The following is a 23230-nucleotide window of genomic DNA, read 5'->3' as shown; positions in this document are numbered from 1 at the left end:
GGGTGTGGCTGACACTGGAGGGTGTACTCCACAGAAGGGATAATACAGGCATAGCTGGATTCAGGGCCGCCCAGAGGGGGGCAAGTGGGGCAATTTGCCCCAGGCCCCGGGCCCTGCAGGTGCCCCCATGAGAATATAGTATTGCAACTTTTTTTTATGGAAGGGGCCCCCAAAATTGCTTTGCCCCAGGCCCCCTGAATCCTCTGGGCAGCCCTGGCTGGATTCTCTTTTCTGCTTTAGCACTGTTAGTGTGAGGATGGGGAATGATGTGTCTCTCTTAGCTCCCTCGGTCTATCCAATATCCTCTCTGCACATACCATGACCTCATGGAATTCCTTCCCTAGTGTCCAGAGAAAAGGGGAATGGTACAGCATAGGCAGCTGACCTTCCTCCATTCTGCATGGGAAAGAGGAGATCCAGGCCAACACAATCAGATACTGTCTCATGGTTCTCAATTAGAAGGTAAATAATTTAAATATATATAGAAATAGAAATTAATGGAGATATCCCATCTCCTAGAACTGGAAGGGACCTTGAAAGGTCATCGAGTCCAGCCCCCTGCCTTCACTAGCAGGACCAAGTACTGATTTTGCCCCAGATCCCCAAGTGGCCCCCTCAAGGATTGAACTCACAACCCTGGGTTTAGCAGGCTAATGCTCAAACCACTGAGCTATCCCTCCCCTCCCATGGAATAGACTGTTCCATGCAACAGATATGATTTAGGGGGCTAGGCAATTAACTTATCAACATAAAATAGAGTAACAATATACTGCATGACGTAACCAAATGATGATTACTAATATATAAAGAATGTGAACCCCAAGGAGGCAGTGGCTCTCTTTAAAGTGGTCCATAAGGTGAAATAACTAGAGTAATGGAATAAAATTTTAGAAAAGAAAAATGTAGGTCAACATCAAAGAACAGTGTCTGTTGTAGGCCTATCACTTAAGTACTCTTAGGGTATGTCTACACTACAGGATTAATTCGAATTTATATAATTCGAATTTAGGAAACCGATTTTGTAAATTCGAATGTATTCGGCCACACTAGGCACCATTAATTCGGTGGTGTGCGTCCAAGCTACCATAGTAGCATCGATTTCCAGAGCGTTGCATTGTGGGTAGCTTTTACATAGCTATCCCATAGTTCCCGCAGTCTCCACCCCCCTTGGAATTCTGGGTTGAGACCCCAGTGCATGATGGGGCAAAAAACATTGTCGCAGGTAGTTCTGGGTACAGCCTCCCCCTCCCTCCCTGAAAGCAACGGCAGACAACCATTTCGCGCCTTTTTTCCTGAGTGAACTCTGCAGACTCCATTCTGCATCAAGCATGGATCCCGTTGTGCTCCAGAACGCAGTCTTGAACATTATAAACACCTCGCGCTTTCTCGTGGAGTTTATGCTTACACAGGACCAGAAAAAAGAGGCGAGGAGGAGGAGAAGGCGGCGATTGCAGCGCAGCGACCAGCGTGATGAGGACATGGACACGGACACAGAATTCTCTGAGACCGCGGGCCCCGGTGCTTTGGAGATTATGATGTTAATGGGCCAGGTTATAGGCTTTGAACGCCGATTCTGGGCCCGGGAAACAAGCACAGACTGGTGGGACCGCATAGTGTTGCAGGTGTGGGACGATTCCCAGTGGCTGAGAAACTTTCGCATGCGTAAGGGCACTTTCATGGAACTTTGTGACTTGCTTTCCCCTGCCCTGAAGCGCCAGAATACCAAGATGAGAGCAGCCCTCACAGTTGAGAAGCGAGTGGCGATAGCCCTGTGGAAGCTTGCAACGCCAGACAGCTACCGGTCAGTCGGGAATCAATTTGGAGTGGGCAAATCTACTGTGGGGGCTGCTGTGATGCAAGTAGCCAAAGCAATCACGGAGGTGCTGCTACGAAAGGTAGTGACTCTGGGAAATGTGCAGGTCATAGTGGATGGCTTTGCTGCAATGGGATTCCCTAACTGTGGTGGGGCAATAGATGGAACCCATATTCCTATCTTGGCACCGGAGCACCAGGGTACCCAGTACATAAACCGCAAGGGGTACTTCTCAATGGTGCTGCAAGCACTTGTGGATCACAAGGGACGTTTCACCAACATCCATGTGGGCTGGCCGGGAAGGGTTCATGACGCTCGCGTCTTCAGGAACACCAATCTGTTTAAACGGCTGCAGCAAGGGACTTACTTTCCGGACCAGAAAATAACCGTGGGGGATGTTGAAATGCCAATTGTTATTCTTGGGGACCCAGCCTACCCCTTAATGCCATGGCTCATGAAGCCATACACAGGCAGCCTGGACAGGAGTCAGGAGTTGTTCAACTACAGGCTGAGCAAGTGCAGAATGGTGGTAGAATGTGCATTTGGCCGTTTAAAAGGTCGCTGGCGATCCTTATTGACTCGCTCAGACCTCAGCCAAACCAATATCCCCATTGTTATTACTGCTTGCTGTGTGCTTCACAATCTCTGTGAGAGCAAGGGGGAGACCTTTATGGCAGGGTGGGAGGCTGAGGCAAATCGCCTGGCTGCTGATTACTCGCAGCCAGACACCAGGGCGATTAGAAGAGCACACGATGAAGCGCTGCGCATTAGGGAAGCTTTGAAAACCAGTTTCATGACTGGCCAGGCTACAGTGTGAAATTTATGTTTGTTTATCCTTCCTGAAAACCCGCCCCCTTTATTGACTCATTCTCTGTAAGGAACCCACCCTCCCCCTTCCCCCAGCTTGCTTTCAAAGGAAATAAAGTCACCATTGTTTAAAAATCATTTATTCTTTATGAATTGATTATAAAAAGAGGGAGAGAACCTGAGTGGGGTTTGGGAGGAGGATCAGCGGGAAGGAAAAGCCCAGTAAAAAAAGGTTAAGAAAATGGCAGCCTTTTGCTTGGGCTGTCCACTGGGGTGGAATGGGAGGGTGTACGGAGCCTCCCCCCCGTGTTCTTACACATCTGGGTGTGGAGGCTATGGAAAATGGTGAGGAGGTAGGGGGGTTATACAGGGGCTGTAGCGGCACAGAACCTGAGTGGGGTTTGGGAGGAGGATCTGCGGGAAGGAAAAGCCCAGTAAAAAAAGGTTAAAAAAATGGCAGCCTTTTGCTTGGGCTGTCCACTGGGGTGGAATGGGAGGGTGTACGGAGCCTCCCCCCCCGTGTTCTTACACGTCTGGGTGTGGAGGCTATGGAACATGGTGAGGAGGTAGGGGGGTTATACAGGGGCTGTAGCGGCACTCGGTTCTCCAGCAGCCGTTCCTGAAGCTCCACCAGACGCCGGAGCATGTCTGTTTGCTCACGCAGCAGCCCCAGCGTTGCTTCCCGACTCCTCTGATCTTCCTGCCGCCACCTCTCATCTCGAGCGTCTCTCCTCTCCTCACGTTGGTCCCTTCTGTCCTCACGTTGGTCCCTCATGTCCTCACGTTGGTCCCTCCTGTCCTCACGGTCACTGGCTTCTTTCCTATACTTGCAAACCGTCTCCTTCCACTCATTCAGATGAGCTCTTTCATTCCTGGTGGATTGCATGATTTCGGAAAACATCTCTTCTCTCGTTTTTTTTTTACGACGCCTTATCTGGGATAGCCTTCGGGAAGGAGGAGGGAGGCTTGAAACATTTGCACCTGCTGGAGGGAGTGAAAAAAGGAGAGAATTTTTTTAAAAGATACATTTTTCAGAACAATGCTTATACTCTTTCACGGTGTATACTATTCACATTACATAGCACATGTGATTTCTGTGCAAGGTCGCATTTTGCCTCTTAATATTGAGTGCCTGTGGCTTTGCTGCTAGAGATCACAGACGCAGGTCGGGGCAACAGAATTCACCTTGCATGCTGCCATGGTAAGCCACTGTCTTTAGGCTTCTGCGCCCTGCTTTCCCACATACCAAGCAAAGCCCGTTGTGCTGCAGTTTTCCTGTTAGCTTGTTTTCTGCTGCTGAAGGTTAACACCCCCCCCCCCCATCCAATTCTCTGGGATGAGTGCTTTATCCCTCCCCCCACCGCGTGGCTGGTATCAGGGAAGATCCCTGCAGGAACCAAACTAACACCCCCCCCCCCACCCGCCATGAATTCTCTGGGATGAGTGCTTTATCCCTCCCCCCACCGCGTGGCTGGTATCAGGGAAGATCCCTGCAGGAACCAAACTAACACCCCCCCCCCCCACCCGCCATGAATTCTCTGGGATGAGTGCTTTATCCCTCCCCCCACCGCGTGGCTGGTATCAGGGAAGATCCCTGCAGGAACCAAACTAACACCCCCCCCCCCACCCGCCATGAATTCTCTGGGATGAGTGCTTTATCCCTCCCCCCACCGCGTGGCTGGTATCAGGGAAGATCCCTGCAGGAACCAAACTAACACCCCCCCCCCCACCCGCCATGAATTCTCTGGGATGAGTGCTTTATCCCTCCCCCCACCGCCTGGCTGGTATCAGGGAAGATCCCTGCTAGCAAAACGCGAAAAGCTCTGGGCCAATCCTCCCCCCCCCCCTTGCACTTGGCTAAATGCAGGGAAGGATTTCTTTTCAGCCACAGGCAAACAGCCCAGTAGGAACGGCCACCTCAGTCCCCTTAATTAAATTCCCTTATTTCAACCAGGTTACCCTAAGCGATATCACTCTCCTGAGGATTACACAGCAAGATAAAGAACGGATGTTGCTTGAATGCCAGCAAACACCGGGACCATATGCTGCCAGGCTCTGTCAGGCAATGATACCAGATTACTTGCTACTAGCATGGCGTGGTCAAGTGTCCTACCATGGAGGACGGAATAAGGCTGCACTGCCCAGAAACCTTGTGGCAAGGCTTTTGGAGTACCTCCAGGAGAGCTTCATGGAGATGTCCCTGGAGGATTTCCGCTCCATCCCCAGACATGTTAACAGACTTTTCCAGTAGCTGTACTGGCTGCGAATGCATCCCAAGTGCTCAGGGCAAATTAATCATTAAAAATGCTTGCTTTTAAACCATGTTTTATATTTTAAAAGGTAAACTCACCTGAGGTCCCTTCCATGGGGTCATGGTCTTGGGTGCTGGCTTGGGAGGCTTGGGAGGGTACTTCAGTCAGGGTGAGAAACAGTTCCTGGCTGTTGGGGAGAACGGAGAGCTGGGTGCTCTCTGCCAGCTCGTCCTCCTCCTCCTCCTCTTCCCCTTCCGCGGAATCATCAGGTGTCCCTGATGAGATTATCCCCAGCTCGGAATCCACAGTCAGAGGTGGGGTAGTGGTGGCGGCCCCCCCTAGAAATGCATTTAGCTCAGCGTAGAAGCGGCATGTCCGCGGCTCTGACCCGGAGCGACCGTTTGCCTCCTTTGCTTTTTGATAGGCTTGTCTGAGCTCCTTGACTTTCACGCGGCACTGATCTGTGTCCCTATTGTGGCCTCTCTCCATCATGCCCTTGGAAATTTTTTCATAAGTTTTGGCATTTCGTCTTTTCGAACGCAGTTCAGCTAGCACTGAATCCTCTCCCCATATAGAGATCAAATCCAGTACCTCCTGTACGGTCCATGCTGGTGCTCTTTTTCGATTATCAGCCTGCATGGTTACCTGTGCTGATGAGCTCTCTGTGGTCACCTGTGCTCTCCACGCTGTGCAAACAGGAAATGAAATTCAAATGTTCCCGGGGCTTTTCCTGTCCACCTGGCCAGTGCATGCGAGTTCAGATTGCTGGCCAGAGCGGTCACAATGGTGCACTGTGGGATAGCTCCTGGAGGCCAATAACATCGAATTGCGGCCACACTAACGCTAATTCGAATTGACAAATTCGATTTTGGCGCTACTCCGCTCGTCGGGGTGGAGTACAGAAATCGAATTAAAGGGCCCTTTAATTCGAATTAAATGGCTTCGTTGTGTGGACGGTTCCAGAGTTAATTCGAATTAAAGCCACTAAATCCGAATTAAAGGTGTAGTGTAGACCAGGCCTTATTTTAGAGTTGCAGTAGCAACCCGATAGTTCAGCTTGTGACTTGCGTTCCCTTAAATAAAACAGCATTTGATCACTCCCCAGAAAGTTTAGCTATCTTTACACACCTCAGTGCATGGATGTACGGTTCTTTTTTATCTTAATGGGAGAATCATGTATGCATATCCAGTGAGGGAAATACGGTGACTACCATTAGAAAGACCATGTTTGCTTCACTGACATTTACCTTTATCATCTGTACTTAGAGTGGGTTACTCTGCAAATGTTAGTGCAAATTTAACTACCCCAAGTGGTCAGTGAGCTGTTTTAATAACATCCAGATACTGATTTTCAGTATACTGAGAAGATTTACCCCACTAGGCTAGCTGGAAATAGTCAGTAGCAATCAGGAGACAGACATTAATGATATTTGAAACTAATATTCTATTCATCGGTGAAGATTTCGGGAGCAAAAAGGTATGGGCCAAATCCTGAGATTGTTTCTAACTCCTTGCTTAGCCAAAACCCTCATCCTAGTCAATGGCCTGTTTCAGAAAGATGCTCGACAAGAGTAACTCAGATTTATTTCAGTGTGTGTTATGGGGGCTTTGCACCTCTCAGGCTCAAGTGCGAGTTTTGCCTGAATAAGGACTTCAGGATTTGGCCCTACATGCTCATCCCTATGAGTGTGGGAATTGAGGGACACCTAAACAATCCATAGCCCTGCAGAGCATATGTAAAAATCCCTAATTTATGACTAATTACCCTCTCTTCACAGCCACTCTAAACAAATATAAACCTGGAAACAGTGCAGTTCATCTTTGGCCCCTTATCCTTTATCTCTGAGAAGGTGAAAACAGCCCTTAGTCATGAGTATTAGCGCAACTCCTGATTCCCACCCAGGCATGCCTCCCTTACCTCTCGCCTCCCTGTCTCTCCCAGGTATTATTTTGTGTGGCTTCATTATCCTTTTTGTTGTATCTCAGAGAGAGCTGATGTATTCCAAATAAAAGCTGACAGGAACATGCAGCCCTGTTCTTTAATTAAACAGCCTAAGAATTACAGCAGCCCAACAGAAATCACACTGCAGCAGGGTACAAAAGTTATCTGTGCTACTGACAGTTTTTCACATATTGCTGATCTATTGTTGAATATAGATGTATAAAATACTCCTCCAAACCAAAAGCTTTTTTCCTCAAACCTATAATTACCACCTCAGGAAAAATTAAATCTGAATCCACCTGGTTTGATGACGACAAACTGCTGGCATTGGTTAAAAAAAGTCTTGATTTTGTAATGAGGACTCTACACATAGTAGCCTAGCTTTCTGGCATTTAATTCCATCAGAGTCGCAACTATTTAAACATTATCCTTTGGCCACTTTAAAACAAATGCTCAGTTAGCAAGGACAGAGCTGAATTTAAACACTTCTTAAGACACCCATCAAAGGACATAATTGTTGTCAATTTGGCAAAGGTAGTTTGGGGTTCAGGACTGGAATAACACAGGTGAGATGCATAGACAGAACTGCTTGAGGAAGCTTTCACAGTGTTTGCCCACAATATAGCCCTATTTTAACTCCTCTCTTTATATAAGAGCAATAGTCACCTACTAGAATTAAGAGGCAAATTTACATCACAAGCTTTCACATTGTAGTCACTAAACCTAGAGCTACACAGGTGCATAAGAGATTTCAGAATCAATTATCGCAAATATCAAGAGCCGACAGTTAAATTTGGACTGTTTATTTGGGACACTAAACAGGGGATGAGTTGTCAGTGAGCTCTAACAGGGAGACAAGGTGACACTGAGGCTATGTCTACACTACACCGCTTTTAGCAACATGGCTGTGTCACTACAGCCATGCTGCTAAAAGGCACACAATGTAGCCACGGTTTGTTGGCTCTCCTGCTGACAAAAAACTTCCACCCCCTAGGAGCGGCATTTGCATCATCAGCAGGAGAGTGCTTCTGCCGACAACGAGGCAAAACTTTTGTCTTGGGGGGGGGAGGTTTAACACCTCTGAAAAACAAAAGTTTTGTCATTCAATTGCCAGTGTAGGTAGGGGAGAAAGGGAGAGGTTGAGAGATTTAGTTTGGCTCAGTGGAGCAACACAATATGGTACCCTTCAAGGGAACTGAGTGATGACAAGTGAACAGCTTTTTGGAGGAAGTACCCAATATCAATTGCTACAGGGAATTGGAAAAAGTTGACATAAAACGGATGCTATGATATCTAATGTGTTAGTAGATAACTCGCACACAAGCTGGAGTGCTTGTTGCTGCTCTTATCACAAGTGGGAGGGGGGGGTGAAGGGTGGTAGGGAGCGAGAGTTTTACTCTTCATGCAAGGAGAGAGCAAGGGAGTTTGCATTTGTAAATGTTTAACCCAAGTCTTAACTAGTACTTAATTGATCTAAAAGAATGTAATCTGATTATATGTAACTAATTTGCTGCAGTCTGAAATCATGGTGCTGAGTAGGGTTGTGGTTTGAATGGCAAACATCAAGGGTCATTCTCCATCAATCTGTCCTCCGCTTATAAGCCTACTGCACCAAATTCATCCCTGATTAACTCCAGTGCAGTAATAATTTTGACCCATTAAATCTAATTTTAACAGAAGGATATAATTTCCTCCTTAATTTTGGCCCTGTAGCTCTCACTCAGAAGATTCTGGCTAGGTTCTGTTGTATGGTCATTAATGCCAGTTACTGTGGTGAATTATATGGCACAGAAATCCTATTCATGTTAATGCCATCTAATATACTTACTACTCTATGACTATGGCTAGATAATCACTTTGCAGCCATTGTAGTCTTTTGGGATCAAATGTTGCTGCACTGATTTAATTTCTATATGAGCGAAAACTGAACAAGTTTCTGACAGTGGCATTGTCTTCTAAATTGCAGATTACAGTATTTCGCATGGGATCGGAAGGACACCAGGACATTGATTTAGCTATCCTGACAGCATTACTAAAAGGTAAATAGAGTTTCACTGCACAGTGAGTCCATTAAAAATCCAAATGGTTTAACTCTGTCTCTGATGTACTGCAATCCTGCATTTATTGACAGTGTATAAAGTATCTAAATGGTAAATTATAGGAGGAAACAATAAGTACTTGATGCTTCAACTACTTCTCAGACTGCACAATCCAATGCATGCATTAACATTTAAAAAATCCCGTTTCTTCTCCTTGAATCCTTAATCTTAACCAACAGTACTGTGTCAGAAGAAACATCAGTGTGCAAGGAAACAGAGACCTAAAGAAACACAGAGAGAATATTTAATGTCACTACAATGCAGGCATCTCCATGCTCTGTAAAATATACGTGATAATTTGTCTCAATTTAAAATGGTCTGTTGTAAATTAGTGTTTGTAATACATTCTTAAACAATAGCTGATTGGGTCTACTTTTTTTTTTTTTTTGGGCCAAACAATTTTAACAAAAAAGAATGTGGTGCATTGTTATACAATTATAGGTGAGATGTAGGGTATGGTTGTGTGTGCTTACTTTATCATATTATGATGAATCACCAAGTAATTCATCAAATGACATAGTCTCTCTATCAAAAGTTGTCAAAAATATAGTCTGCTAGCAGCCATTTGTCTTTTGTGTTAGTTATTCATGCACTCTGGGGAACCAGCAGAATGATGGACTGAATAACATGCTGTAATACAGTGGTGACCCTTAAAATCTTACTGATTACCTTAGATAACAGTCAGTGTTACAGGTAGATAGCCATAGTATTTGCAGTATTCAGAGTCTTCCTTATAATTAAGGCTAAGATTTTGTCATGGTTATTTTTAGCAAAACTCACAGACAGGTCATGGGCAATAAACAAATATTCACAGAAGCCGTGACCTGTCTGACTTTTGCTGCTGCGGCTCCATGGTTTTCCCCACTACCGTGGTGGCTGGGAGCTTCAGGGTTCTCTTCCCCCTTCCCCTTCCCCCTCCCCCCCCCCCCCCCCCCCGTGAGGCTGTCCCCGGTTGCTGGAATCCTGAGTAGGGCCCCCTGAGGCAGCTGTCAACTGTCGCTGGAAACCTGCAGGGGGACCCCTGTCGCTGAAACCTTGCCAGGCCCCGCTGGCTGCCAGCTCGAGTCCCACAGACCCAGGGGCTATAGCAGAAAATGTCACGGAGATCTCTGGATTCAGTGACCTCCATGACATAAACATAGCCTTACTTACAATTAGTAGAGAGGAGTACAAGTGGATACTACAAATAGAGGTAACCTCATATGCTTATTTTAGGTAAAATTGGGAATATTTTAAGAAGAAACTACTCTACATCTTTATCTCTAACTTTGGTGATCTTTTGAAGGAAATAAGATACAGCAGGGAGATACTGGGCTAGATTCTTAGTGGAATTACTTCCAACTGAGACAACTGTAAGTGAGATCTGGGCTACTTATATAGGTAATGATCACATACTTGGAAAACTCCTCAATTTGCTCCATCTGTCTGTCTGTAGCCCCATAATAATCTAAGTCTATTCTTCTATTCAGTAAATTTAAAATATTGCATTATGACAAATCAGCTTTTTATTCGCTTTTAAAATATTTTCACATTTTGATTTACTTTGGATCCAATCTTACAGACACTCATACAATTAGTCCTAACTCACATGAGTCATTCTACTGATTTCAGGGTATGATGCATCAAAAAGGTACAGGTAGATCGCTACGGAGTAAGATCTGCTTGCAAACACAAAACTAATTTAAACAAACTGGAATTCTGTGGCAAAATAGAACTACTTGCATGATTAAGTGCTATTCACCTGAACTTGTGTTTGGAGGATCTAGCTCTCCATTTACAAATATCCCATCTTTGTAAAAATAGGGAGTACGAATAAGTATCTACAACTGTTGTCACTCAATTCTTTATCACAAACTGTATTGGCTGAAAAATGAAATAATATTTTTAAACATCAAGCAGTTCTTTTAAGAATAGTTCTGGAAATATTTGTGGCATGAACGGTGACTGCCATATGTAAACAGCACACAGGGTGTTACCATGTTCCTCAGTACCAGCATTTCTGCCATCTCACTTGCTACAAACTTCAAATATACAACTCAACTTCTGAGTCCATTGTGAAGAGGGTCCGCGTTTCTCTCTCACACACACCATATGAGCTCTCATTTATATAGTATTAAAATTCAAGAAGCCTAATAAGAAATGTATGTGCGTATGGTGTGCAGGATGGGTTCATATGTTATACTGCCCTAATGTGTTAAAGTATGCAGATAATAATGAACCCTTCCCAATGTTTTTCTGTTCCTACCAGAAATGGTTTGAAAAACAATGAAATGTGATAACATATTTTTTATGGTCTGATGGTTGCATGGAATTCCAGCAGTGTGTTCCCCCTTAACAGATAACGAGGCCAGTTAAATCACCGTGCTGAAATAAGAACCAGAAGGTTAGATGGTATTTTGGGGGTGCCATTCTGCTGCCTAAGAAATTTTCCTACAATTGTCAGCAAGCTGATCCCTATTTTCTGGATTTGGTGGCCTGCGCTGCCATGTGGGAGACTTGGATGTGACTACATTCAGTGTGGGACTATCAAAGTGCAGCTTTAATTTAAGTTAATGGGAATTGTGCCTGCTTATTCCAGAGCTGAGGCCTTGGCTACACTTGCGAGTTACAGCGCTGTAAAGCCTCCTCCAGCGCTGTAACTCACTCCCCGTCCACACTGGCAGGGCACTTACAGCGCTGTATCTCCCTGGGTACACCGCTGCAGGTACTCCACCTCCCCGAGAAGCATAAGAGATACAGCGGAGTGGCTACGACTCTCCCCTGTGAGTGTGTACCAGGAAACAACCTGCAGCGCTGTACTGATCACCTTGTCAAGTGGCCAGTCCTCTCCATTGTTGTAACCGGCTGCAGGAATGCGGAAGTGCCGGTTTCAAAGCTCCTACCACAGAGAAAAAACGAACAATTTGCTGTTTGCTTTGAGTGAGTGAATGAATGAGCAGGGGGCCGGAAGTTCGGAACTTGCAAAATAGAGTGCTGACACGCTCCAAAAAGCACTCTCTCTCCCCCCACACTCCCTGTCACATTCCACCCCACCCCACCCCCCGTTTTGAAAAGCATGTTGCAGCCACATGAATGCTGGGATAGCTGCCCATAATGCACCGCTCCCAACACAGCTGCATATGTTGCAAGTGTGGCCACGCCACTGCGCTGGCAGCTGTCAGTGTGGACAGACTGCAGCGCTTTTCCCTACTCAGCTGTACGAAGACAGGTTTACCTCACAGCGCTGTACAGCTGCAAGTGTAGCCAAGGCCTGAGTTTCCCCCTGGTCTCTTGCCCTGCAGGCTGAAAGAATCTGGGCTTGTGGGGAAAGAAGAGCACTCAGCCCCACCAGGGAGATGAATGCCTTATGATCAATAGCAGCTCCTTTGGTTGACAGACTGGCATATTGTGAGAATCAAAAGATGAAGAATAGTGACTGTGACATAGGTTCTAAAGCAGGGAGAAGTATGGGAAGATCCTCCTGGTTCTAACAGAGATGCAGATAGCACCTCCTCTCTCTCCCAGTCCCATGACTGACCAAATCTTCAGGTGGTTCAAGTTTTGCTTTGCTTTTGATTTCTGATCATTGAGCATGATTATAAGGCACAGATGAGACAATATAGAGTGCAAATATCCAGGCATGCATGTCTGATGGTCTTGCATGATGGGATTTTACTTTTTGCCTACCAAAAAAATTGGGGGGGGGAAGGGAAATCTCTAAATGGTGATTCATTTGTTTTGTCTCAGAGCCAAGCAAGGCATTTACTTTTACCCACCCTACTAACTTTCCACATGCCGAAGCAGAGAGTATCTTACCTATCCTGGCATTTTAGATTTTTGTTTGGTTTTATAAACAGATGTTTCCTTCCAAACATGTGTAAGAAAAGTCTGCACAGAACAGTAAACTAGCTATGTTCTGTTTAAATAATGTAACTATTTAAAGACCAGAGCATGGAGCACGTGCAAATGTGTGACTTTAAAAATACTACTCTGGGTTGGTGACTGCCAACCAAGGAAATGAGCAGACATTATCTTATTACAGTGGTAGATGTTTCTTTGTGTTTTAAAAAAAAAATAGAAGCAACCAAACAAAGGCTTTTCTAATAACATTTCTGAATCTCTCTCTTTATTTTTAACATAGATGCCATTTGTTTTGTGCTTAACATTAATGTTTTGCTGCTACTCCATAGTAACAAGTGTAGTTAAAATCTCAAGGCATTATGGACATTTTCACACAGAATTAAGGAAAAGAAGTTCGTCCAAAGAAACCAAAAATCATCCCTTGCTTAAATAAATAAAAATCGCAAACCCGGGAAATACGTGATTTCAAAATGTTATTCTGATCTTAATGATTTTAACAGGATCCTTCCACTATACTCTGCCTAAAGTGTGAAAACTTGACATTTGCTATTAAGGCAATCACAGAAACTGCAGTTCTTCATCCCTGTTTGTTAGTAGAGCTCCTTAAATTTGACATTCTGCTTTTTTCCAGGTATTTTTCCAAGGTTTGAATCCCAACATGTATTCCCCAAAGACTTCAACCCCAGCAGTGCTCCTCCTACAATGTAATTCTCTGTGCAGCCAAAGATGATGATTTATAAGCCAGGGAAGGGTCATTCTCTATTAAAAAAGTTCTTTGCACTACCAGCTCCTGCTGCAATACGAAGTTTGTGATCAGGATATATACCCTGCAGTGGTCCTGTCTGGTCTAGAATATCATTTTTGCAAGTATCAGCTATTCATATCTTCTCCTTTCTCAGTAAATGTAAAGGTGTTGCCTCTTCATCCATATTGGTAGTATAAGACACCATTTTCATTGAAGTGATCTTCTATTATCTCAGAAGGAGGTTGATCCTCTGAGGGTAATTTATTTACATCTCTTTCGATGCTTTGCTGATATCCATGATTTTGTAGCATGCTGAGGGCAGCACTGATAGTTCGCTCAACAATTTGAAGAGCTAAAATTTTCAGTTTGAGCACCCCATCTTCAAGCTCTTATGCCATTCAAAAGTTGCTTGATTTCTGACTTTCTGAAGAGGATGAAAGAAGAGAAATTTTCTAGATTCTACTTTATATCACCTGTCTTCTTGTTAACATCAAGCTTCTTGATTGTAAAGAACAGGAAAATGTAGGGAATGTGTATGACTTTTTTTAAATCAATGTGTTCAGCTAAGTGAAATCTCTTCAAGTCTAAAATAATTTTCAGTTGTCTTTCTGCATGTTTGCATTCACAGTGAATGACAGTTCTGACCATTTTTTGTAGATGTACATGTTTTAATTAACTTGAATCAAGAAGTTTAAGGCAGTTATGCTAATCAGTTTGCTTCATTTTTTACTAATAAGCAAATATGGACCCAAGCTTTGAAGATTGGACCTGAACTATCCTGAAATTCAGGGGTGTTTGGATACAGGGTTTTAGTTCTGGCCCATCTTTACAGCTATATCAAGAAAGGAAAAGAGGGAAGAGAGAGCGATTACTGGCTGATTTGTCACAATGTCGTTGAGAAGGATTTTTTGTAACCCTTGCCCACCACTCATTGGGTGCTATATAAATGCTAATTAATAATCCCAGCACCCACAATGAGGAGTTCATAGGGAATAGTAGAAGGTAGGAGGGTTTGGAGCAGAGCAGCATCAATTCTTGCCTATCGTGAGTCTTGCTACCAGCTCATTGCCTTTTAAGACGGAGTCAGATACATTTCCTTATAGTGCAGGAACTCTCTTGCCTCAAACATTTCACATATTTAAAGCTTGTACAGAGTTTGAGAGATTGTTCTAAAGAGCCACAAAAAACCTGCACTTTGCTTAATCATGTCTTCAGCATCACCTTGCTTTAAGTTTAAGGTGATCTCCAATAAGGCAGAGAATGGTATCCAAACCAGTTTTCAGGTTATATTGCCCAGGTGCTACAACAACACATTGTTCCAAGACTCGCTTGAACATGTGGGAAGTAGATTTGCAGTTATATGATTTTGTGGTAAGTAATTTTCTTGCTACAGCTCATGCAGTCTACATTTGCCTACCTTTAACAACAGTGGCAATCGATTTTGTGTTGTTAGAGCTGCTTTTTCCAAGAAGAAAGTATGAGACAAGAAAGTTAAAGGCAACATACTGTGATTAGTACTACAAATGCCTGGTTTTTGTGGTGTATCAAAGATCCTCAATTCATAATACACTATAAGGGAAAGGCTGGGTCCTGCAGGATCACAAGGCTATTGCAACGCCTGAAGAATGTTGACAGCACTGTCATGTTTCCGTCCAATGGACACATAGGGCTTCCCAAGTCCTTTCAGTGTCTGAATTGTTAATATTTTGGAAGAGGCGCACTGTATGGTATATACTCATTATGACATGACTGCCACATAATTCACTGATATGTTCACTGAACCATTTGCGAGGCTAATGTAAACCTGATGCCTGTGCACTCCTCCAGCTTGTGAATAAGTCATGATTCATGCTTACAGAGCATCCATCATGTAGCATCTGATTGTCCTGGAAGGCACAGTGTGATGGGTCTGTCAGCCATGAATTCACTGAACATTTGACACAAAAGGATATGGCATTAGCTCAGTACAGTATGTTTCAAAGATAGGCAGGAGTCTGTTAACTGCTCCCCTATTTATTAATATAATTGTTATTGTCAATTTTTTTTTGTTAACTGGCAGTAATGTTCTTTAAGCTGTACAAGATACAAATGCAGTAGGAGACAGAGGAGTTAATGTAGATTGTTATTTTTCTAATCTAACACCCTTCAGCTCTAATGATATGATGGAACAGAGAGAATGTTTGACATGAAGTTGTGCTTAAAAGCATCAGGGAAGAAGTGACTCTTTCAGATTCTCCTTCAGACATGGTTATCTGGACAGTGCAATGTCTCGGGGGCATCCCCTCTAGATTCTTGACCATGAACATTAAAAAAAAAAAAAAAAAAAAAAGACTATCCTAGAGAATCCATCACAGGTTTTACACTGAGCACTGTGTCTCTAGGAAATTCCAGCTAGTACAGGATACTGCAGTATGTCTCTCAATAACACAGGCTACCACAAGCACATCAGACAAGTCCTCTGCTCTCTCTACTGACTTTCATAGATCATCAAGTTAAGTTCAAGGTACTCAATGGCCTGAGCCCAGGATATCTAAAAGATCACCTACAACTCTAGGATGAGGACTGTGGTTTACAACTCTACTCCCTGGGCACAATGGAATTTTCTACCATAAAGGTAAAGCTCATCTGTGCTGGAGACAGAGCTTTCCAAGGGGCCAGTCTAAGACTGTGGAATTAACTCCCAGGGATATTAAGGACCCTCACAGACCTCACCACCTTCCACTTCTTCCCCTTTTCTACTATAAACCCACAGCAGTGTGTACATTAAAAAACAAAAACCTTTCCAAAACAAAACACACTGTAAAGATAATTTTCCTTGTGAGCAGAGGATGAGAGGGAGAATGAACCACATGTGACAGAAGTCAGTCATGTGTCACTACTGGAAGGCACTCAGATACCACAATGATAAGAACCTGAATAGAACAGAAAAGCGTCCACTGGAATAAGAGTTTGGGAACAGACCTGCTGACAAGAGGGGTAGGGGGGGAGGGAAAGGGGGCAATTGCCCAGGGGCCCAGGCAATTTAAAAGAGCCCTGTCCCCTGACTGCCCCCCCAACCTCCACCCAATCCAACCGCCCCCTGTTCCCTGTCCTCTGACCCCTGGAACCCTCTGCCCCATCCAGCCCCCCTGCTCTCCACCCCCTTACCATGCTACTCAGGGCGGCAGGAGCTCGCAGCCCTGCCACCCGGCCAGAGCCAGCCAGCCACACCACCCGTGCTGCCCGGCTGGAGCGGCAGGCCAGAACACTGGCGGCGCTGCGCGCTGAAGCTGCAGTGGAGGGAGAACAGCTGGGGAGTGGCCGGGGGCTGGCCTCTGCGGCCGGGAGCTCCGGTTAGGATGGTCCCGCGGGTCCCCCATAGTTTGCCCACCTCTGCTCTATCCCCAGGCTGTACTACTGCAGTTGACCTCAGCAGAACTGGAGCTTCCTTGTTTCAGATCAAAGGGAAGAGTTGGCTGTATGTTCTCCATCAAGGCTCTTTGATTCTGGAATTCATCCCTTTATCTGATCCACCAGATCTGTTATTTCTCAGAGTGACCCTGCAAGCCTCATCTTTCCTCCCAGCATTTGTGGAGAAGGTCCATTGAGGGTTTGACAGGGTCTGCTATTTACATGGACATATTATTAGAATGGAAGACCAATGAATTCCAGTCATGTACCATGGAATGCCACAACATGGTCAACAAGCACGTGGGAGCCAGAAATATGGGTGGCATGAGAAGATTGCCAGTGATGGACATAAATTGAATATCAAGCCAGACCACCCTAAGGACCTTGCCAAAGATTAATCTGAGTGGCGCTTGATCTGCAAGGAAGACATGTCCCTTTGGGATTTGCCATGATGATTTTTTTGGGGGAGAGGGGGATTTTTATCTGGCAATATGTATTGAATTTACATCTTCACACATCATGGCACACAGGGCCTCATCCTTCCTCAATGTAGTCAGTGACAGTTTTGCCACTAGTTTTGATGGAAGCAGGATCAGGCCAAGAGAGCCTGGGATTGGAGTGGTTTTTTCTGTTTACTTAAATAGAATTATAGGGCCCTTCTTTTGTCCCTCCCAGGTATAAATACACTGGATAAGATTCTGCTTTTGTTTATACATATGTAGCAACAAGGGGGTCTACTTCAGTGTGGGTCTATCTGCATGAATGAGGGAAGACTCTGAGTCTCTATGTTTATAAAAAATAGCAAGCACCTATGTCTGTCTTATTAACAGGAGTAGTATTGTTATTTCTTAATTATAACTTCAGTGATTTACTCTGTTGAAGTTCTCGTTTTCTTTCCCCTTTTTTTCTTTTCTTGTTTGCATTGTTTACCTTTATGTTGTGGCTCTTTTCTTTAGTGATATGAAACTGTCCTGTGTGACACATAATCACAACTCTTTAATGTAGCCCTTAAAGAAAAATAATTGCTTTAGACAAAAAAATATTTGACATAGTCTTGCTACAAGGAGGTGACTGAAAAGTTAAGAATTAAAAAATTAAATTGTAGTGTAATCCCTCCTAGGGTGGACTTATCCTTCACACAGAATTTTAATGTCCAATATACTACATAGTACTGTGCTTCTAATTTCAGAGGGCTGCTTTCTTCTAGAGAGGTGCATGATTTTGTATAGTAACTAAATGGGAGCAGAACCATTTTCAAGTACTTTAAAGCCGTTAGCTGTGCCCAGCCAGTGGGGACTAGCTTTCAGTATAATGAGTATAAAATCAGAAAAAAAGTTACACCTTGTCTACACTAAAGAGAAAAGTCGATCTAAGCTACACAATTTGAGTTACATGAATAGCGTAACTCAAATCAATGTAGCTTAGGTCTACTTACTGCGGGGTCCACACTACGAGACGTCTACGGGAGATGCTCTCACGTCGACTCCCCTTACTCTTCTTGATCAGTTGGAGTACAGGAGTCAACGGAAGCGCGATCGGCGGTCAATTTAGCAGGTCTTCACTAGACCCACTAAATCGACTGCTGATGCATCGATCGCCACAGCGTTGATCCTCCGGTAAGTGTAGACAAGCCCTCAAAGTGTTAGAACAACTAAAAACAAGCCTTAATACAAGAGTTTACTTCTGCTCCCTACCAGCAAAATTAAAAGGCTCTTATTTATTTTGCTGATCAGTCCATTAATACTAATTCTTATTGTTAATACTGAAGTTCAGATATTGTTTTTGGTTACAAATCAGCTCAATAACCCTGAAGTCCTTAGCAGAACATTTAAAAAAAAATCAGGAATGTCCCACAAAATCAGTTAAAACTGAAGTAAAGAACTTTGTCTTTCCAAAAACAACAACCATCTCATAAGCCTGAGCTGCATACTCTCTTAGTTAAAGAAAGTAATATTACATTTCATTATCAGCTATATGTCATGCTTGCTCATATGAATTTCTCTGCTATGGAACTTGCTGTTCATCCATACTGGTAAAAGAAGGTATAATGCAAGTATTTTCTTTGTGAGTAATACAAATCCTTATTATAATGCAGAACCCTCAGGTATCCGGCACTAATATGCATAGAAAGTGGAGGCTTCTTAATACGTAATCAGTCAAGGCAGGTACATGTTTGTAGATTGGGCACATGCCTCTGTGTATATGATCTTGCAATTGGAGCAGGAGACAGTCAGGACAACTGGGTTCTATTTCTGGTCCCTATTTGAGTGGATATTATACTTGTATTTCACAAGGGTACTGAGGCATAATTTATTAATCTTTGCTTAGGTGAAAAGTGCTATATAAATATTTTATTGCAGGAGCGCAGGGGAAGGGTTGTGTTTGATGATATAGGGCCCAGTTGTGAAGTTCTTACTCAGGAAGAATTGCCATTGACATCAGTGGGAGTTTTGACTAAGTGAAGAGATTTCATATTCTAGTGTTGGGCCATTGACTGGGTCTAAAGTATGCCTTTTTTTCCTCTCCCTGTCTGTTTATATACAGGAGCTAATGCATCTGCTCCAGACCAACTGAGCCTAGCTTTGGCCTGGAACAGAGTAGACATCGCTCGCAGTCAGATCTTTATTTATGGGCAACAGTGGCCGGTACAGTATATACCATCTTCTACAGAAACGCTTAAAATCTGACATGAAAGTGAATGCATTTTTTTTTAAAAACAGACTAATACGGTGTTTACAACATACTGAGACATGTTCAAGTCCAACTCAAGTTTCCCTGGTCAGAGCTACCAAAGGCAGAATAGATCATAAAAGTTCCCTGCTCTTCTTAAAGGAAATGAGGCCATTTAGTGATGCATCTAGATCATTGCATCCACTGCCACACTTTCCATGACAACAAAAACTAAGCTATATTAAAATTTGTTCTGCAAACTGCCAGTGAGTGTCTGCTGCAAACCTTTTTGTGTGCAAAAAAAACCATTAAAATATAGTTATGGGGAAAGTGAGATATTTTTTTTTAACTTTTCTAAACATCCACACGACATTGTATGCTAATACTTATGATAATCTGTCATGATGTAGTAAGTTTAAGTTAGATACCTATCAGGTGTCATCAGACACAAACTATCACAATGTGAGACTCCCAGAGCAATTGCATCAAAGAGAATTGCCTATGTTTAAATACATTTGTTGCATTTTTATTTTAAATGTAGTCTCCAGTTCTTGCTACTCACAAAGTTGGGATTTGCAAAGGAGCCTTGCTAGCCAGTTTTTCAGTTAACCTGAATATTTCTCTTGCATTCTCTATTGGAAATAAGCATGCAAAACACATGCAGCAGCTACTGATGCCTTTCTCCATTACAAAATCACAGTGGCAATCTCTGTAAAATCTATTGTGTAAATTCAGTTCACAAGCTAAAAGCTGTAGGTACGAAGTACCTCCCCAGAACAGAGGAAAGCCAGGACTGTGCGTATAATGGATGTGATCTATCCATTGCATTTGGCCCTTGTTGGAAATGCTGTTTAAAAAAATATTTCTGCTTCCATGGTTTCAAACCCTTCTTGGCTGCTTGTGCGACAATATTCACTTACTAAGAATGAGCACAAAGTGCAAAATCAAAAGAAACAAAATGTTTGTCAAGAGAGTGAAACTAATAATGAAAAGCTGACTAGGGTAGTGACTTGGTCACCTGCTACCTAAGAACTGAACCTTTCAGTTCTTAGGTCCTGATCCAGATTTATCAGAGTGTATTGATCTTAGCACACTGATCTTTTCATTTTTGTACTGATACTTTGAAACAGGGAAACCAAAATAGATTTTAAAATGTGATGGGAAAGCTAAGGGAATTCGGTCAAAACACCAAACCCTCCCCATGCTAGAGTGACAGTAGCATCTAGAGGCTGTCCTCTAAACACAGGAACAATCTGAGTGAATCCTTTCCTTTGGCAGGTGGGATCCCTTGAGCAGGCAATGCTGGATGCCCTGGTGTTGGACAGAGTGGATTTTGTGAAATTGCTCATTGAGAATGGAGTAAGCATGCATCGGTTTCTCACCCTCTCCCGACTAGAGGAACTGTACAATACGGTAGGGCCAAGCTAAGGCAAATTTTCTATCTGTTTGTTCATGTGTTTGTTTCACCACCCGCCCATCCTAAAATGACACAACGGTGCCCAGCACAGCCAACACCTTCTCCACAAATGAGTTACTATTTTCTTACATCACAAGCCAACATTGCTTTCTTGGGTTTGACTCTTATCATGAGAATTCACTATTGCTTCCTGCTTACTCTGTCTAAATACACATCATGAAGTGTGGTTAAATAAAGGTCACTGAAGTTGCAGACGGCACCGGGTGTTTGCTGGGAGTTGTAGTTCAGTATGATAAACCTTGGCCATTGGCAGGGAAGTTGTGGACAAGGTAGGACCTGAAGAATAGTGCCACATGACTCCAGATCCCTAGAGAAGATGCATTGTTTTTTTTTAAAAAACATTCTTTGAGTTTTCCAGTGTTTCCAGCTCTTGTGATTTTATAGCAAGGTTAGCAATATTTGGTGTTTTTCTTAAAGCTGCAAATACTGAATAGATTATTAACTGAGAATGAGAGCTTTCATTAGAAAAACAAAGTTTCTAGCCCTTATGGTTGCAGAGAAAAACTTTCAAATATGTACTCTTAAATACTCCAACACCAGAAAGCTTATAAAAAGAACCCTACATATATATATATATCTCCTCAATATATGTTTCACTCTATATGCATCCGAAGAAGTGGGTTGTAGCCCACGAAAGCTTATGCTCTAATAAATTTGTTAGTCTCTAAGGTGCCACAAGTACTCCTGTTCTTTTTGCGGATACAGACTAACACGGCTGCTACTCTGAAACCTACATATATTGTTTTGTAAATCTTACGATTTTTAAGAAAAATCTCATGATGGGGGGGCTGACTTATGATTTTTGAAAGCTTGGAGTTGGTAATACCATCATGCAAAATTTCACCAGTTTTGCAATCCCCAAATTTTCCAAAATTAATAGTTTTTACTTTTACAAATTTTATTTCCAAAATGCCTTTCTCCAAAAAAAAGCAAAAGTCCTTAAAGCAAATGTTTGAGTATTGCACTGCTCTAGTTGCTTACAGCACTTACACACCAACGCTCACCTCTGTCACCCTCATCATAACAGCATGCCAAACAAATTATTTGGGTGCTGTTGGGGAAAACTCCCAATTCACATCAATGTCTGGTTCAGATGATTTCTGTTTCAGTCCAACTGAAAGGAGTTGTGTCATGATACATGGATACACGGCTTTGTTCTGCCTATACGTTTCAGGACACAGGCCCACCCACTACTCCGAACCCAAACCCAGGGACACTGTAAATAGCAGCCTCCTGCTTCTCCTCCGTAACCTCCCATCAATGCTGCTCTATTTCCCTGGGCCACTTCCCCATGGCCCCAGCACCTTCTTTGCCCTCACTTCACGGCACTCTGCTGCTCAGTCCCAGCAGCAAGCCAGGAGCCCCCTCTCGCTCCCCCTGTCCCTGCTAGCAGCTGTTCTGTCCAAGGAACTTAGTTCTCTCAGCCCTCCAGGGATACAGTCCTTACTCCCTGGACTCCCAGCAGCCACTGACCCTATTCTGTCCTGCTGCTCTCTTTTATCTGAGCCTGTTGGGCGTGGATTGGTTGCTCCCTGCAACTCCTCCCTGATTGGCTGTGCTTCATACAGCCACTCTGGGCCACTCAGAGAACTCACCTCCATTGCTCCTTCTGGGGCAGGGCATGATTAACCCTTGTATGCCTGTGTGGATTAGGTACCCCATCACAGGCTGTCACACTATGGGCCTCAGGGGCATATATTACTAATTTACTTGTGGTGGCCAGAAGTTAAGTGTCTCCAAAATATCAAACACTACAAGATTTGACTCAACTCATACACATAATAGAAAAACAAGTATCTGTGCTGTCCTAAAGCCAAAGGTACACACCTGCTCTTTGATTGGCTTGTTCTTTGACTGTCTAACCTGGGACATATCTATTATTTGAGAAGAGAGAGCCTGAGAATTTTCTGAAGGATGTTGGACGAAGCTATGCTGTTGTCGTTTATTTGAAAAGAATGGGTAAATTTGTGTGACTGAAGTGCTACTGATTAGTAGAGGTGTGCATATGTTTGGTTGGGTGGTTAACCAGGAAAACTTTACATGAATGGAGCACCTTCCAGATTTTACATTTTATCTCCTACGTGGCTTCTGTATAAGGCAAAAATATTTGATTCTTCTTTATCTGTCATTTACAGAGACATGGACCATCCAACACTTTGTATCATCTAGTGAGGGACGTCAAAAAGGTAAGAGTC

At 43.6% G+C, this 23230-nt stretch overlaps 1 protein-coding gene across 4 annotated transcripts in view; it reads left to right on the top strand.

Annotated features, from left to right (window-relative positions):
- Positions 1 to 23230, top strand: part of TRPM3 (transient receptor potential cation channel subfamily M member 3) — a 621784-nt gene that overhangs the window by 533695 nt on the left and 64859 nt on the right. For all 4 annotated transcript variants that reach the window (XM_065406154.1, XM_065406153.1, XM_065406152.1 and 1 more), the window contains exons 9-12: positions 8781 to 8853; positions 19433 to 19533; positions 20837 to 20971; positions 23171 to 23221. In XM_065406154.1, the coding sequence (XP_065262226.1) occupies positions 8781 to 8853; positions 19433 to 19533; positions 20837 to 20971; positions 23171 to 23221 (360 nt within the window). The remainder of the gene's footprint in view (positions 1 to 8780; positions 8854 to 19432; positions 19534 to 20836; positions 20972 to 23170; positions 23222 to 23230) is intronic.

This window comes from Emys orbicularis, chromosome 6, assembly GCF_028017835.1.
Source record: "Emys orbicularis isolate rEmyOrb1 chromosome 6, rEmyOrb1.hap1, whole genome shotgun sequence".
Taxonomy (NCBI): Eukaryota; Metazoa; Chordata; order Testudines; family Emydidae; genus Emys; species Emys orbicularis.
The sequence above is the reverse complement of the archived record's forward strand: the minus strand, read 5'-3'. Positions and strand labels throughout refer to the sequence as shown.